This window comes from Sinohyriopsis cumingii, chromosome 1 (genome assembly GCF_028554795.1).
Source record: "Sinohyriopsis cumingii isolate HCF-2022 chromosome 1, ASM2855479v2, whole genome shotgun sequence".
NCBI lineage: Eukaryota > Metazoa > Mollusca > Bivalvia > Unionida > Unionidae > Sinohyriopsis > Sinohyriopsis cumingii.
In genome coordinates, this window is record NC_142961.1 from 73591724 (window position 1) to 73610224 (window position 18501).

At 34.3% G+C, this 18501-nt stretch overlaps 1 protein-coding gene across 1 annotated transcript in view; it reads right to left on the minus strand.

The window, feature by feature from the left end:
• Positions 1-698: 698 nt before the first annotated feature.
• The window catches only part of LOC149807120 (V-type proton ATPase 21 kDa proteolipid subunit c''-like), a 30971-nt gene continuing 13168 nt past the window's right edge, over positions 699-18501 (minus strand). Inside the window, exons 2-7 of the mRNA XM_089962304.1 lie at positions 17160-17208; positions 15957-16040; positions 11261-11408; positions 7382-7436; positions 4104-4294; positions 699-3041 (exon numbers count right to left, since the gene is read on the minus strand). Coding sequence (XP_089818430.1) covers positions 3012-3041; positions 4104-4294; positions 7382-7436; positions 11261-11408; positions 15957-16040; positions 17160-17208 — 557 coding nt within the window. The 3' untranslated portion in view covers positions 699-3011. The remainder of the gene's footprint in view (positions 3042-4103; positions 4295-7381; positions 7437-11260; positions 11409-15956; positions 16041-17159; positions 17209-18501) is intronic.

Consider the following 18501-nt stretch of genomic DNA (forward strand, 5'->3'; position numbering starts at 1 on the left):
TTTTATGACTGAATTCAATTATGTATAAAATAAAATTGTCTGATACTGATAATGTACTTTTTGTAAAAATGTCAGATAATACAGCATGTTTTGGGAATGTGATGTGTTGATCAGGATGTGGAATGAGTGCATGTGTGAGATTTGGATTTTTAACGTAGCTATAACAATTTTCCAGTCATATTGCTACGATACCTGTAGTGTGGTCTTATGTTACGTGTTTAGGCTCGAAAAAACAGTGACACAAGAAAGAGTGAAAACAACAAGCTTTGAAAAATTTAACAATTTTTTTATTTCCCTGGGAAAAAAATGTAAAAATGAAAAAAAGAAGGCATTATGGTTTTAAGAATCAAATCCAAAAATAATCCACGAATAAAATTTTAGAAGTCCTAATATTGAAATGTTCTAATGATTTCAAGTTCGAGTCCCAACAAAGAATCCAAGATAAAAGGCGATGACGTATGCTGTATCCTGCACAGTGTGGCTGTCTACAGTTCTTTGTAGAAACACAAGAAATATCACTCCGGTTTTGGAATCCGAATAAAATTTTTAAGAAATGTCTTTGTTCAAGAACTCTGTATTTCCAGAGAAAATAAAGAATTAATCCTTTAGAATCCAAATAATTTGATTAAACATTACATTTACTATAATCACATATGAGAAAAGACAGGAAAGGGGACACACAAAAACAAAAGATGTCATCTTGCTGATTATTTATTTTCCACAAACTGATACACTCACATTCAACACTAGACCATTCATAGTAACTTAAATATATTTGCATAAATCTCTAAAAAAAAAAAATAACTGATGATTATGGTAACATCTTAACCAGTGAAGAACCCAAAACTCCAAGAACAACATGGTGGGTTTACTGCACATGGACCACTCAATTTCTGCATCAAACAAATGGGTGTTGTTGCCTTGTAATTGATACAAACGATTTTTAAAATCATTCATATGCAAAGCAAATTACTGAGCAACAGACAAAGATATAATTCCCGATTAATAGAATTTACCATATGCATTAGTAAATCCTTATCAAACTGATATCAAGATTTGTTGGAAAGAACAAGGTTTTGACTGCAAATTCTTATATCAAAATTTGTTGGCAGGAACAAGGTCTTGATTGCGAATTCTGATATCAAACTTTGCTGGCAGAAACAATGCAGTGATGGCAAATTCTATATTTTTGATAATATACGTAGAGCATAAGCATGCGAACCAAAAATATCCTTGTATATATCTAACGATTAAAAGGTAAACGTCTGACAGCCAATATATTAATGAAATACAAAGCCTGTTAAAAGTGGAAAGAACACGAGCAAATACAAAAGAATTCACTTTAAACATAGACTTCAGTCATATATTAAAGGTCACATTCACTATCAGGAATTAAACTTAAACTTGTTACACAGTTATAAAAAAATTGTTTTAACGAAATAAATTTATAGTCAGCTCCGAGTAATTTGTCGATAAATTGTCCAAACATACAACCATGTAGCAAATTATACAAAATACAACCAAAAACATACTATGTAGCAAATCACATCTTCTACAACTGACAATTACATGGACCTAAGTTAATATCATTATATGTACATCAACTGGTCTATTTTCATGCCTGTCACATTTTTTGCAATCCCCAGTTTTCTAACAAATGTTTATACAAGCATCTGTGTATACAGTACAAGCAAATATACGTATTAGTATTCCGAATGCTTTTATTATTAAAGAAAATTAAAAAAATGGACAAAAATATTTTATGTCAGCCAAAACCAGATGTATTTATTCCTCTAACTACTACGCTAAATTTAACACTAACTTTACAGTGTGCATTGAAATATGATTTTGAAACACTTCTAATCATTCTCAAAGATATGTTTTGCTAAAAACCAATGCTGTAAACCAAATTCTGACAAGAGATCCGTAATTAATATCATAAATGTACATTAGGGTTTATACCATACCAATCAATATATAAAGTAAAGCTAACTGAGGGTTGCAGACTTCGCGCTACGACCACAAAATAAGCCTGCAGAGCTGACTGTACACAATTCATTATATTCATGATGTAAAATGAACAGCACAGACGCTCATCTGCTTACTCATTATGGGAAGTATACTTGGGTCTGTACTGCTTGCATTTGGCTGTCTTTATACAAGCTGGTAGAACAGTATAATACCAACAGTATTTATATCAAACATATATTACATCAAACATGTCCCATTACTTTTCTTACAGTGAAGCCTCTACTGGGTACAGGAATATAGACAACTTGCAACAACATCCCCCACCCACCCACAAAAAAGAACTCTGGTATTGTCTACTGTATGATGTAAGATACTAAAATGAAATGCTAAATGTAACACAATGTAAACATTGATGTAAAAGTTGATAGTTAGGTTCTCTTCAACTTTGCTACCCTAGAAAAAACTGAGGACTAAACAGTCATATCTTTACCTTTACCATATACTTTAATATTTGTAACAGCAATTAAAGTCTAAATCTATAATTCTTAGCAAGGATTTTTCTTTGATAAATGCTTATATATTTTGAACTGAAATATAAAATTCCAAAATCTGCATGTGTCAGTAAAAACAAAATGTTATAGGTATTCAATACCAGTTGCATTCTAATCTGTAATGTCATGGCAAAACCATGGATATCAATTTATTTTTACATTCTGCTTAAACATGAAGTATTTGTTCATATAAGCCCCTGTTCTTCTATAGTAAAAACGTTCTGAATAAATGTATAAGAAAAGATTTATACACATATGTGAAGCACTATACAGCAGGGGACAACAGTTCCCTAGCACAAGCAGCCTGGATAACTAAATATCACTGCTGTTCAAGTGAATTTGATGACTGTAACTAGCTGCATTTTTACACAGAAAAAAATTAACAATTTGAATTCTGGACCAATTTCCTTGCAGCATCTTTGCTGGGCAAGTGGATTTAAATTAGTATCATCACCCACTGTATAGTTGTAATGCTTCATTTCTCTTCCATCATTCTGTTCCAATCCTTGTACCTGCAATCTGAAATCAAACAAAATATGAATGATACATCAGAATGCCTAAATTGAATGGTCTCAACATTTACAAGACCACCCTTACATAAACTAGTTACCTGAAGAGTAACCACTGGAGTGTAGTTTTGAATAATCATCACTTTTAGTGATAAAGAATATTCATCTCTGCATCCTTCTAGCAGGACTACAAATAATAAACTGGAAGGGGAGGTAACTCTACGAAATACCTGATTGGTTAGGGGCCATCCATTTAGTATGAACGCAAAAATCTAGCAAAGCTTGACCCCTCCCCCCCATACGCATGCTTACTTTTTTATACACACCCCTGCATATGTATGCTTGATGTCCCCCCCCCCCAGCCAAATTCTATAGAACAGCCTATATTTAATCCATGCAGAAACGATCAAGGATTAATAATATTAACATGTTTAATAAAACAGATAGTCCACCGATGTTGAATGTCTGGCTGCATCAAAGAAATAAGCTGCATAACTTTAAAAAGTCTGACTAGTGTCCGCTAAAATTCAGTCAAACAGGTTACTTATTAGACAAATTTTTATTGAGGTTTCATCCCCACCCAACCCCCGTTTCCTATGTGTATGTACATTATCAGTAGACATTCCCCCATATGTAAGCGTATGCATTTGGGTTAACCCCCCCATGTGTATGTACTAAATGGACTGCCCCTTACTCTAAGCATCATAAGAAGGCAACACAAAAGTGACTAGAAATATAACAAGAGAGTTGTATTCTATTTTTCAATAACAAGGATGAATAATAAATTAAATCCGACTAAACATTTAAGCTACTTAGTCAGACCTATCAGACATCATTTAAATAATGTTTATATTTTGCAAAAAATTTTCAGTTTCAAATTATTCTGATATAACATCATGACTGATTAATGTGTTACCTCATTGTGCTGATGTCAGTACAGTTTAAAAAAATTCTAAACCTGAAACAGATGCTCAGACCTAACCCTAACAAAATGTTCTTAGTGTAAATCTTTCCTCAGTATAGTACAACAAAAAGAAGTCCCTAACAGATCAAAATAAGAATCTTTTCTTACCTGCAAAATCGATACAATGACCCCAAACAATCCAATAGCGCTGCCAAAGATTTCAATGATGAGGATTTTGACGAAGAGGCTGGAGTTCTGGGCATCAGCAAGAGCAGCTCCAGATCCAACGATCCCCACACAAATACCACAAGCAACATTCGAGACCCCTACAGTTATCCCAGCAGCAAACATGCGAAAACCTGGAGGGATTCGTAAATTATTAGTATGCAACTTTGTTTTTTTTTCGAACGATTTTGAATAAAATTTAAAATCTCAAGTAGTGTATAATATCATACATAGTGTATATTGATATTGCATGCAATCATGACCTTACATCATTAAAAGGGGCCCAGAGTGGCCGAGTGGTCTAAAGCGCTCTCTGTTACAGATCACTGCCATCTCACCTGTCTGCATCGGTTCAAGTCTCAGATTCGGGCCTATGTGGGTATGTGAGAAAGCTTGCCTGTAGCTTCTCGAGGGTCGGTGGTTCTTTCCAGGGATTTCCTGGGTTCTACCTCCACCATTAAAACTGGCCGCCATGTATAGCCTATCATGTGGTGAAAAATAGCGTTAAACCCTACAACAACAATACTCCACACAAAGATGCAATTAAAGTCATCAATATACAATGCAGCCAAAGAAAATGTTGGCCTGGGTCTTAATGTTTATGATCCTGTTTAATCAGTGGTGAGTGTGCCAGACCTGCAATCTGAAAGGTGCGGTTAGAATCCAACTACTGCATTAGCCTGTCTCAGCCATTGTGGTGTGACCTTGGGCAGCACTTTACTCAAATTGCCACTACATGGTCCAACTTTCATGTTTGGCTATGCCAGAAGAAACCAAATGCATTATCTTTGAGGTTTATTGAAAGTAACCAATACTGTACACATCGTCACTATCACCACCCAGTATTTGCCAAAGGAAAGCTTCATCTAAAGATGAATCACTCTGTGAATCAGCCATATTGGGTTTTCTAAGCAGCCCATATTTTAAACAAGCACCTGTAAAACTTCCATGATGCAAGGTTCAAAATATGATGAAATGCTTTTTCCAGGGCCCAATATACCATGTAAATGTAGCGTTGTGAAAGTGTGCATGTGTTAATTACTTCATGTGAAAGGGGTACTATGAATGGTATCTGATTACTTCCTGTTGATTGTGATAATGTTGCAATTGCTAGCATATGAAAGAAAATCAAACCGAACTTGCAACTGTCACACAACAAACAATAAACGACTCGAAAGTAAATTTTCTGTAATATTTTATTTTTAAGCAAAATCATTAAAATTCCATGACTTTCAAGGACCTAGGTGAAACATCAATAACTTTCAAGGCCTTGAATTGAGGTGTTCATTTATCGGTGACTTTCAATGACCTTAATGACCATGCTATAATTCTTACCTGAGCACATTACAAAAATCCCTCCCACCTTTCCCCCTCAATGCGAAACATCATTTACGGTCTCAATCAAGTAAAAAACTGTTAGTTTAAACTAGATATACTGGTAGCAACCAAGCATGATGTAAGGGCAGTTAACCTGTAAGAGTTGCTTCCCCTGACACTCATCACAATTTTAATTTTTGTTCTTGTTCATGATGGCATACATATCTTATATGTAAAGAAAAGTGTATGTTACTGGGTGCAGCAATCAAGTCCTTGCAGTCAATGTATGGCAGGTCATGAATGCATCATCATGAATCAATGATTTGATATCACAAATTGTTAGGGCCTAAACGGAAATCGCCTCGGACATTCGCCTTGGCCAAATATCCCATTTTTTGGTACTATTTGGAAGTATTCACCTCGGCAAATAATACGCACACAAATGGTTACAAGTAAAATAATTCAATAAATATCGAACTTTTAAAAAAAAATTGTAATACATAATAATTTAGTTAAAAATAAATTATAATTACACAAACAGTTAACATTCCATTGGACTTCATGAATCATGATTGATGATAATTTATTTAACTCAATTTCCTTTAGTAATTTCACTAGCATTCCCCAGGTGGTGTAACTTTTCTGCTTCCGGTAAATATTTGAGTGTAGAGATGCCATTTGTAAAAAAATCTTAACAAAATTTAATTATTACGTATTCAAAATAAAATTAATAAATAATAAATATATATATTAAAATACTCATCGAAAAATGTCTACTCCGAAATTAAGTAGCAAGATTTGGAACTTTTTCACTATAAATGCTGTGGACGAATCAAAGGCAAATTGTGATGTCTGCAATGAAAGGCTAACACGAGGCAGCAAAAATGCTCGTTCATATGGAACTTCAGCTCTAATAAATCACCTTCAATCCTTCCATCACTCTGTGTATGACGAATACACCAGATCCACAGAGAGCCACAAAAGAAAGAGAGATGATGAAGATTTAAAGAGGTGATATATACGGTACACGAAAAGTTTAAGCTTCGCATACGATAATGAAACAAACGGTACTCTCTGGAGTCGCACCTACTACTCGGTTCGTGCCTGGATCTGGCAAATAGTACATCCAAATACTTGGATTCGGTACTCGGTGAAAATTATCTACTTGGTTAGGCCCTACAAATTGTACTGTAACTGTGCATGACACTCTCATATTGGCACACCATGTCACACTGTAATCCCATATGGCTATCTAACACTGACACGCCATTTCACACATACACACATATATATATATGCGTTGTAATTCCATATTGGCAAACTGTCAAACACACATGCACTGTAATTCCACAATGGCAAACTGTTTCATACATACCTTCACTGTAATTGCACATTGGCAAACTGCATGCACAGTAATTGCACACTGGCAAACTGTGTCACTCATACATGCACTGTAATTGCACATTGGCAAACTGTTTCACACAAACCTACATTGTAATTGCACACTGGCAAACTGTCACTCATGCATGCACTGTAATTGCACATTGGCAAACTGTGTCCCATGTGCAATATATATCATTACTATGCAGAAAAAAGGTGTTTGAACTGTAAAATGTCTGTCTTGACTGGGATGAAGCTCCTTTCCCATGCTCAGTAAATAAAGTATATGAACACAAACATTTTTTGACCCCATTTTGAGACTGGCCTGTACAGAAAAAGTTTCCTGATCCCATGCTGAGATTGCTTTTATGAGCTTGAGCAATTAATTCTATTTCTTTAAGGTGACATGTCTTAGTTTGCCTGTTATTGTTACAGCAGGAAAATGTGTTGTGCTACCAGTAATGATGTTAGCAAATACGTCTTAAACCTACTGTTTGCTTTACAGAAAAGAAAACAGAACATACCCGCAAAATAGCTTGCTTGAACCGCCTGATAGTTAGTGCTATCGGTATGAAATGTCTGAAATAAAGAGAGTAACAAACTCGATCACTAAGATTAAAATGAAAGCAGAACTCTTATAATTCTGAGTAAATTGTTTCATGCTGAATACTACCTATGGTACAGAATTGGATGTCATACAGTAAGACTTGGATGTCATACGGTAAGAGTTGGATGTCATAAAGTAAGACTTGGATGTCATATGGCAAGACTTGGATGTCATATGGCAAGACTTGGATGTCATATGGCAAGACTTGGATGTCATACAGTATGACTTGGATGTCATACCGTAAGACTTGGATGTCATATGGTAAGACTTGGGTGTCATACGGTAAGACTTCGATGTCATACAGTAAGAGTTGCATCTGTAAATAATGTCAGTTAATCCAGAAGTAGGAAAGAAATCTTAAATCTGGTGATTGTGCTATTTATACTCAACAACTGAGATAAAACTGATGTAAGTAAAATTAATTTAAAATTATACATTTTTGATTGAAATGTTAAGAAGATTCTCAAGCTTTATCTTATCCATGGTAAAGGCATAATAATTACTTGCCAACATAATGCCCAGGTTTCATTAAGAGGGCGGTCAATGGTGTCCGAGTTACTGAGAGGGCATGACTATACTCATTTGAAACCATGCAAAGATCCTCAAATAAAACAAATACAAGATTATCAAATTATTTTTCAACATTTCTTGGATGTAACATTTGTCACAAGTGTTACGTCCCAAACCAGAAATATTTTCTACCAAGCTCACATGAATATGTCTACTTACTCGCCAGTCACATCTGTTTAAATTAACTTACTGTATGGAATGTCTGCTCATTAAAGATGGAAAAAAGTATAAATTATAAATTCCATTTGCACTATATTCTGCCCGAAATGTGGAAACAATTAGGGTCACAATTGATTCTCATGAACATGAGATTTTCCAATCAATATTCATGCTGGATAACCTGTTTATGTTCTTATCCATTGCTGTGTACTTATTAGATGTCAAGTTTATATTATTACTTCTTGATTTTGAGTCAAGAATGATTTCATAACAGTAACTCATTCAGGAAAGAAAATGACAGTAGTCACATTCAATTGTAAAATGCAAATAAAAAACATCGTTTTAATGGGCATATTTGATACTTGCAATATAACATGCACCCCACTGTCCCCAGTCCATAAGAGTGTTAAGTGTTTAACTTTTAATTTCCAAAAAACATGTGTGAATGATGATGACTTAATCATATGAATAGTGGAAAATGGTTTTAAAAAAATGATCCAGCCAACATTAATTGTATTTGAGAGATGAAATGTGACAGTTGGTGCTTCATATGACCAAATTGGAAAATCCTTGTCACAAAGGTATCAAATTAAATTACCCAAATTAAGAATATTTACCCAATAAAACTGCAAAACATTGATGCAAAAAATTTTGTTGATTTAAATCTTTCAAGTTGATGAATAATACAGTCCTCTAATATTTTTCATAATCTTTAGTGAAAAATGACAATTAATGATTAATGTGTTTCACACTCTTTAGCGAGAACACAGAAATGCAGATTAATGAATACAGGATTCCTGCACTTATCCTAATGTTCAATATAGTAAGACTATTCTCTTGCATCCCTTCCGATACACAATCACAACATCATTTGGATATTTTCAATGGCTTTGCTAAACTGAATGACAAAGATTCCAAGGGGGCTTTACATTACATATTCTGGGTTTTTTGTACACAATACCTATAAGGAACTATCTCTTTTTCTAAGAAAATAACTAAATCTGGTGTTTAAAAGTTAAGTAACACGGGCAACTTACAAAAACTATGACATATTTGGAAAACTGAGAGATGGGACATTAAATTTATGACATCAAATTTTATACCATATCCTTAAATACACAGAAACTAAATCTCTATGATCACATTTGTTGATTCTGATTAATCTGAAAATATTAACCTGTGATGAAGTCCATGATGCATGAATTAGTTTTAAAAAAATATGTTGTCTTGAGATGGAAACCATGATGCATTAGTTGGTTTAAAAAAGAAACTACCATCCTGAATGGAACCCATGATGCATGCATTTGTTGCTTAAAGAAGAAAATATTACTTGAAATGAAACCAATCCATGCATGCATTCATTGCTTAAAGAAGAAAATATAAGCATGAAATGGAAACCATGATGAATGCATTTGTTGTTTAAATAAGAAAACATCAACTTGAGATGCATGCATTTGTTGCTTAAAAAGAAAATATTAACTTCAGATGAAACATACTGCATATACACACTTTGCTTTGAACTTTGACAACATAACTCCTGAATCAACAATACGAAACCTCTTACATCATATTTTCATCTTGGTTATACATTATGCTATTAATACCAATCTCTCAATTCATGTAATGTGTGCATGTGAGTGCTTTTTATTTTTAACGTAGGTTTAACAATTTGAGTCATATCTCTACAACGTCTGTAATTCATGTAATGGAAGTTGAGGTTAAAAGAGACAACTATTAAATACAAACATATAGGAATATGATAACCATGCCTGGATGCACAGACTGCATAGCTGCTAAACCCAAAGTACAAAAATACTGATTGTCAGGAACAAATAATGATTTTTAAATTTTAGTGCATAATTATGTAAGTACTTACAACATCTATAACCATTAGTAAAGCCAGATAATATCTTGGTTAATTATTTAATGTCAAAGATGCATCTCCTGCACTCTTGCACATTCTGAGTAAGTCATCAGATACACTACAGTCTGTTTATAGGTGCCTTTTCCACACCTTGTCTTTTCAATCATCATTGATTCCAATGTATCATCTTTCCCTGATGATCTGAATTATGAGTGATTGTTATTCTTACTCAACTAAAACTCCACTCACAATCAGCATTAGAGTGTGCTAAAGAACAAAGTCCTAGCATAAAATAACATAGATGCCTGTTTTCATACAAGTAATCCTTTGCGATTTTATTGTCTGGAAAAAAGTGAGAAATAAATTGCTAGCATCATCAGCAACTGAAAGAACAAGGTTCATTTCTAAAAGAGATTAAGTAAAATGAACTTCCGATCGAATCAAATCAAGTTCTGTCTGGTATTTATAATGGTTTTAAGTTCAGGCTGTGCTTCTGCTGCTGAAGCAGCAAGCTGATGGTTATTAGCTTTTTCATGCTATTTTAAGTCTTGGGTGCCTTCATGCCCAATGGCAAAATCACAATTACTCAATTTGAAAAACAAGGTTTAATCCTTTACTAGATGGTTTCACAAATTTAACCTTGACAGCATAATTGTCCTTCCAGTTCTGTTTCTTTTCTTTGCAGATAAAATTTTGAATCTTCTGCTTTCCTTTTCGAACTCATGAAGTTGAGATACAGTTATACCAGCTTATACTTTGCGCAATCCAATATGTTGGTTACAGACTGACATGGTAGCCTTGATTTTGAATGAACCAATCACATTTTAGAACTCTATATCCCTATATACATGCAATACATTTACTCTTAGAATGGAAACATGTGCCCATCCTAAACAGAAAATAGCAAGGAAATTTTTATTCTTTTAAATACAAAAATGACTCAAATATATCACGTTTCTGATATGTGCTATTGCTGTAGACAATAAAATTGCATCAAAGTCTTTTCACACACTTATGCAAGTTTGATGTATCACCATGAAAATTACATGACATTAAAAAGTAAATAATACAGAGTACCATCAATAATATAGTCTATTACCTTTGTATGCCTCTTATAAATCAATTAAAATAAAGAAAAGGACACGCAGTGTTTCATTAATATCTAAAAAATATTTGAGGAAACAACTATGAACATTAACTTACCCCAACATTGTTTCCTATAACAATTGCCATAATTATTCCATAGATGGCAACAGCTTCACAAAAGATAATGCTGATTAAATTCTTGGTCTTTATTCTGGGAGCTTTAATCCCAGCACCAAGAATGGTGGATCCAGTTGTGAAAATACCCCTGCAAGATAAATCAAATTGGATGAAATGTCGAACATCACCTCATATCTTGAATACATTCAGTGTATCTTTTTTTATTCACTAGCAAGAGTGTCACAAGAATTTCCTAAGCACTCACACAATTTTGCATTGCAATATATTATGCAACATACCAGCAAAGAGCTGCACCAATGGAATTTCACATAATCAGTTTTGATCAAATCATATGGCCTGGTATCATTCTTTACTCCCTTTATTTACCTTTATCTGGCCATTCATGCCCTCCATCAATAATGAATGCTTCAATCCACCTTTATCTGGCCATCCAAGCCCTCCAGGCCTAATGAATGCTTAAATCCACCTTTATCTGGCCATCCAAGCCCTCAAGACGTAATGAATGCTTCAATCCACCTTTATCTAGCCATTCACGCCCTCCAGGCATAATGAATGCTTAAATCCACCTTTATCTGGTCATTCATGCCCTCCAGGAATAAAGAATGCTTGAATCTACCTTTATCTGGCCATTCATGCCCTCCAAGAATAAAGAATGCTTGAATCTACCTTTATCTGGCCATTCATGCCCTCCAGGCATAATGAATGCTTAAATCTACCTTTATCTGGCCATTCATTCCCTCCAGGAATAAAGAATGCTTAAATCCACCTTTATCTGGCCATTCATGCCCTCCAGGCATAATGAATGCTTAAATCCACCTTTATCTGGTCATTCATGCCCTCCAGGAATAAAGAATGCTTAAGTCAAACTTTATCTAGCCATTCATGCCCTCCAGGCATAATGAATGCTTAAATCCACCTTTATCTAGCCATTCATGCCCTCCGGGCATAATGAATGCTTAAATCCACCTTTATCTGGCCATTTATGCCCTCCAGGCATAATGAATGCTTAAATCCACCTTTATCTAGTCATTCGTGCCCTCCAGGAATAAAGCATGCTTGAACCTACCTTTATCTGACCATTCATGCTGTTTTCATAATGAACACTTAAATCCACCTCTCTTCATCTATTCACATTCTGCGATAGTGCAATAAGTGGTCATTGACAACTGATGCATGTGCAAGAGTTCTATTACTGTTTGACTGCATATTTGGCTAAGCAACCAAATTATCAGCCCATTTTGAAACTTCAGGCATAACAAATTTAATATAATGAATTAGCATTACATTATATGACCTTGTTATACTGTTTCTACTCAACCTAGATACTCATAAACGGATCACCCTTTGATTTAAATCCAGAGTCAATGCAATGAAATTAATGAATGGCACTTTACTGGCACAAGTGTCTGTTTTCTTTATCAACTGATTAAACGATACTAATAATCCTTAATTTTTCTTTAAAAAATTCATTAATCAGAGAATCAACCTCAATGTATGATACTGCATTTGAAACAAAACAACTATGCCTCTATTTGCATTTAAATGACAAAGTGCATGTTATCATCAGTTTAGTATAATTAGCTGTCAAATGAAGTGATCTTTTCTCTATATATAAAATGAGTTTACAAAATTCTTTTGGCAAAGGTCAAAACTGCTACAGTGGCCAAAGTAGTTAGAGTATCTGCCTCAGCTGTGGGAGGTCACAGGTTCAAACCCTGGTAAGTCATACCAAAGACTTATAATAATGGTACTAGCTGATGCCTCACCTGGCACTCAGCATTAAGGGGTTAATGTTAGACTTGTCAGTCCAGTGTCTGGATAATGTGACTGGGTGGGACATGATGCAACATGTCTACAACATGATGCAAGACATCAGTATCTACTGCCACACTGCAGATATTGTAGCAATATGACTGAAATCTTTTAAAGTGACATTAAAAATCCAAATCACACACACACACTCACACACAGAAGGCCAAACAAAAGATGAGAGAAGGGAAATTCACATAAAAGTAGAGGAATAAAACACAAGTCTGCCACTGAGCTGGAGGTAAAGAGACATCAGGCATATTTCATGGCAGCAAATATGTCAAATATGAGACAACCAAGAGGCAAATAAATTTCAGCCACATTGGGTTGATTATTATCCATAACATGAATTAACTGACTCGGAAAGATGTTATACAGCTATTGAAAACAATATCCCAAACTGTCATTGGTTGTAAATTCAACTATTGTATTTGTCTGTGGAACTAACAATATCCCAAACTGGCATGGATTGGAAATTCAACATATGAATTTGTCAAAAGAACTTAACATATTCTGGATGTAATCAAGCAAGTCTCACAAGTTTTTGACCCCATAAAGTCTGTGCAGCACATTATATGCAAGACACTAGAAAGCATGTTCAGAAAATCAAAGAAGCTAAAGCAGCTAACACTCCGCTTGGAGAGGTCATTTTAAAACTAAATATAATGAAATGAAAAACAAAATAAAACATTATCATAGCCTAGAAGAATGAAATGAATTTATTGAAATTAAGACTTTCGATAACTTCTTCTCTCAAGACTTGATCAACTGACAAAACAGTTTTTCTACCTTAGTCTGTTCTTGTAATTAACACCAAGTATAGCATTCTTCTCCTGGAGCACCACCCACATTTTCTTGTCTGAAAATGGTTTTCCAGAACTTGGGACATTTATTTCATGAAACAACCATCAACAGTGAGACTGAATATTCCGGTTCCATTATTAAGATACTGATGCCGTGATTTCACTGTAAGTAATAGTGAAACAACTCATCCTTGAGGAAATCTCAGTCCAATTCAGGAATAATCAGGCTCACTTCAAACACAGGAACTCCATTATCCATAATGAACTTATCTGCAAAAGAAAGCTTTTTTTCCCACCAAGTACTCATTCTGCTTGGTTGCCTTGCTATCTCTGATCACATCTGTCGATGAGTAGGGTAATTAAGGTAATTTAATTATATTACTTACATAATATTTATAACAATGTTTTAATGATCAATAGAAATGAGTTGACCTGACACATGACCATGATTGTTTGCTCTTACATTTAAAGGTAGGATTAACATGCCTTATAATATTTTTATTTTCCACACCCTTTATTTGACTTGATACAAAAGACTTAATTAATGATTTAATACAAAGTAGGTCTGCTTTTAACTGAGTTGAACAATATAATGCTTGTGCAAACTGGAGATAAAAACATGGTCAGTACTTAATTAGATTCTCTGAAAAGCATTCTCAGACATAGCTGCAATGGCATATTGACAGGTTCACACAACATCCAGGCAAAAGTTATCATGGATGTGGTGTACTTTTCGTAGGATAATCCTGAGTAAATCAGAATAAGTGGCACATCTGCATGTGCAGAGGTGACTGAAGAGTACCTTGAGATAATGCACTAACATGTGCAGAGGTGACTGAAGAGTACCTTGAGGTAATGCACTAACATGTGCAGAGGTGACTGAAGAGTACCTTGAGGTAATGCACTAACATGTGCAGAGGTGAATGAAGAGTACCTTGAGGTAATGCACTAACATGTGCAGAGGTGACTGAAGAGTACCTTGAGGTAATGCACTAACATGTGCAGAGGTGACTGAAGAGTACCTTGAGGTAATGCACTAACATGTGCAGAGGTGAATGAAGAGTACCTTGAGAGAATGCACAGATGTGTAGAGATAAATGGAGAGTATCTTGAGGGAATGCACTGACATGTGTAGAGGTGAATGGGGAGTACCTTGAGGGTAAGCCTGATATGTGTAGAGGTGAATGGGGAAGACCCTGAAGGAATGCACTGGCATACTGTTTACACTGGTGAACCTTATTCAAGGTCTAAGCAGAATTTTAGACACTGGGCTTTTCCAGAAAACCATAACTACGTAAGCAAAAGGCACATGACCTTCTGACTGTAACAATATTTTGTACCCTATGGTAAATATTTAATATTTCTGATAACAAATTATCCATGACAATAGTTGATAGTACAAATTTCTAAATTTTAGGTGACCACATAAAATTTAAACATCTGCTCATTGTTATTTTAATCATTAACCTCATGGCCTTTAATAAAATAAATTCTCCCCTTGACCCCAATGCATGTATGGACAGATTCTGATGATGGTCCGCTGATTAAAACAGGTCTCATTGCACTTTAAAAGAACTTAAACCAAAACGCTAAATGTAAGATGGACTGACATCATGACTGCTATGCTTCCACATTTTGTATCTTATTTTATTTCATGCCAGCATATGTAACAAAACAAACAGCTAATTTCGGATAAAATAATGCATACAACATTAAGAAAAACAAAGATAAAGGGTTTTTAGTGGATTTGGTTGTGATAAGAAAAGTCCAGCTGGTTCAACAAAATTAAGTGAATTCATTTTCAAGATTTTTTTCAAACCTATGCCTAACCGTAAGGCACATTAATGAATTGTCTTAGCTCCATAATGATTTATCCCAAGTATAATGAGAATCAATCAAAGAGTTTAGGAAATATAAGCGAGTGAAGAATTTCAAATAAAACTATAACAAAGTGCTCACAAGGTGAACAATGCTAGAAAAGTGACTGCTACATCACATTTTTCCACAAGCATGGGCTTGACAAAAATGATATATGTTCATTTCAACTTTGTTATTTTCCTTACCATGCTGCTCCAACCACTGACAAAGAGATGGCAAGCCCTATGCCGCAGCATGCCCACATGTATGGTGAAGTGCTGTAGAGAAACCTTAAAAAAAGTATAATAATAATAATAATAATAATAATAATAATGACTTTATTTTAAGAGCATAATTGCAGTTATGTACACAGCTAATTTCCCAGAGGCCCACAAGAATAAAAAAACATGTCATTGCACTCAAAGAATCCAATAAAACAACAACAAAAATACAAATACAGACATGAGTGAACCATTCAATGACAAATTTTCTTCAAGTTCAATTAGGATAAAACACGATTATTAATTGTTTCTATGCATCATCATTTTCCAAACATAGATAAATGACATAAAGTGTTTAATTCTCTTGAGAAGAAGCATTTAGAAACAATTATGTGAATAGGTATTATGGTAATATATCTACATCAGAGTGTCAGAAATTCACTTTTATGTCTTGCAACCTACTAATGTAGGCTTTACAAAAATTATTTCATCAGTAACGAGTGAATGAACATTCACTTCAGTCAGTGAAGTACTGAATTCATCCTTTGGAGAGGAAATTATATTGGCTGCCATTGATACAAAACAACCATTCAAACAATCTGCAACATCATCATGGGAAGTAAACAAAGTAAAAGCATGAGATATTTACGTTACCTTAGTAATGAGCTACAATTGGGATTAATTTCATTTTTATACAAGTTTCCAAATCTCATCAGAATTTTGTTGCTCACTCTGGATTAATTAGATGTCATAAATAAATAAAGAATTTCTGAACTAGTCAAACTGCAAACAACTAAGACCCTAATCTGCCATTAGCATAATGCACCTGCAGATCAGGGTCTATGTTGTTTGGTTTAATGATTACTATTACCAAACTGCTCAGACCCAGATCTGCCATCAAATAATGCACAGCAGATCTGAGTCTGTGCAGTTTGTTAGGAATAATTAGTAGAATAGCATAGACCTGATTTGCAGGTGCAGTATGCTATGGCAGATTAGGATCTTTGTTTTTTTGCAGTTTGACTCAACTTTTAAGCAAGTATATTTCGTTAAAGTCATGAATTTAGAAAACCATCAAACACAAAACTATGGCAATTCCAACGGGTTACCTGAAATTGCATATCACCATACTTTTCAGAACAAAAGAATCACTTATCTATGCTACTGAATAACATGTTACAAACTTACCATCCAATATCAAAACGTGATCCTTTCCCCGTCATAACATAGTAAAAACCTGAGGAAGTAAACGTAAGCAAACTTAGCACACAAAAAAATAATGCAATACATGTATGTTTAAACAGATAAATAATATTCTCTTTCATATGCCATCTCACCACTGGAGCCAAAATTGAAAGGAAAAAACAATATTTGTAGACAACACACAATTCTTTTCATAAGTCTGCTATTTCAGAGGCATTGATAAGTGAAATGAAAGCATTTTTATATTTTTTATTTAAACTATATTATTTTCAATGCTGTGAAAACAATAGTAACAAAATATGGCCCTGTCAGGCAAGTGGTTTATGAGCCCATGGAAATGATAAAAAAAATCTGATATTTATTCACGTTTTGGTCAACTTATTTAGAAGCAATGCATCTCAGGAAATGTATCGAACTGATGATAAAATAGAAACAAATAGTTAAAAAAAAACAAAAAGAAAGAAAGAATATACAATACAGTAAATAATACAAGTTTACTCAAATAAAAATGTCACATGACAACAACTGATCAAGGCTTTACAAATCCACTTGGTCAATATTCAGGAGAAGACCATGCTTACAAGGTACTTGTAGTCTGTCAAGTCAGTCTCGCATACATCGGTGGATAGCATTACAAATTTATTGGCAGTAAAAAATATCTTGTTTTTGATGGGTCAAAATTCTCACATTATAGGTCAGTATATAAAACCATACTAACATGCACTTTGCACAATTGAGTAAAGCCAGAGAATTTATTGAGTAATTTTAAACACAATAAATATTCATATTTTAGCTGCAATATTTGCGCATATACAAGATTACACAACTTTTGAGTCCCGACATAGTCATGGGCAACTCAAAATGTGTTCAGCTTGCCAACTCAAAACAGTTAGCTTCAGTTACACGCCCGAAGAATTACAAAAGTCTATTGAAGATGTTGTTGTTGTTGTAGGGTTTAATGCCATTTTTCAGCACACAATAGGCTATACATGGCGGCCAGTATTAATGGTGGAGGAAGAACCCGGAAAAACCCCGGAAAGAACCACCGACCCTCGAGAAGCTACCTATTGAAGATGTACCTTTAAGACACAGCAATTTCTACCATTAATACCCCTTGGCTTCACATAATGTTTAAAACTGATTTTATTTTAGAAAATAATTAAAACATGGGAATTAGAATCTTTAAAACATATTCTTAAACCACTTTCACTAATTTTTGTTTTTAAAACAAATTGTTATTTACATATAGATGTTTTAGTTTCAAAACACAAGTTGGTCAGCATTCATCACCAAATGGTGTTAACTTGCAGAAATGACGCTGTGATAT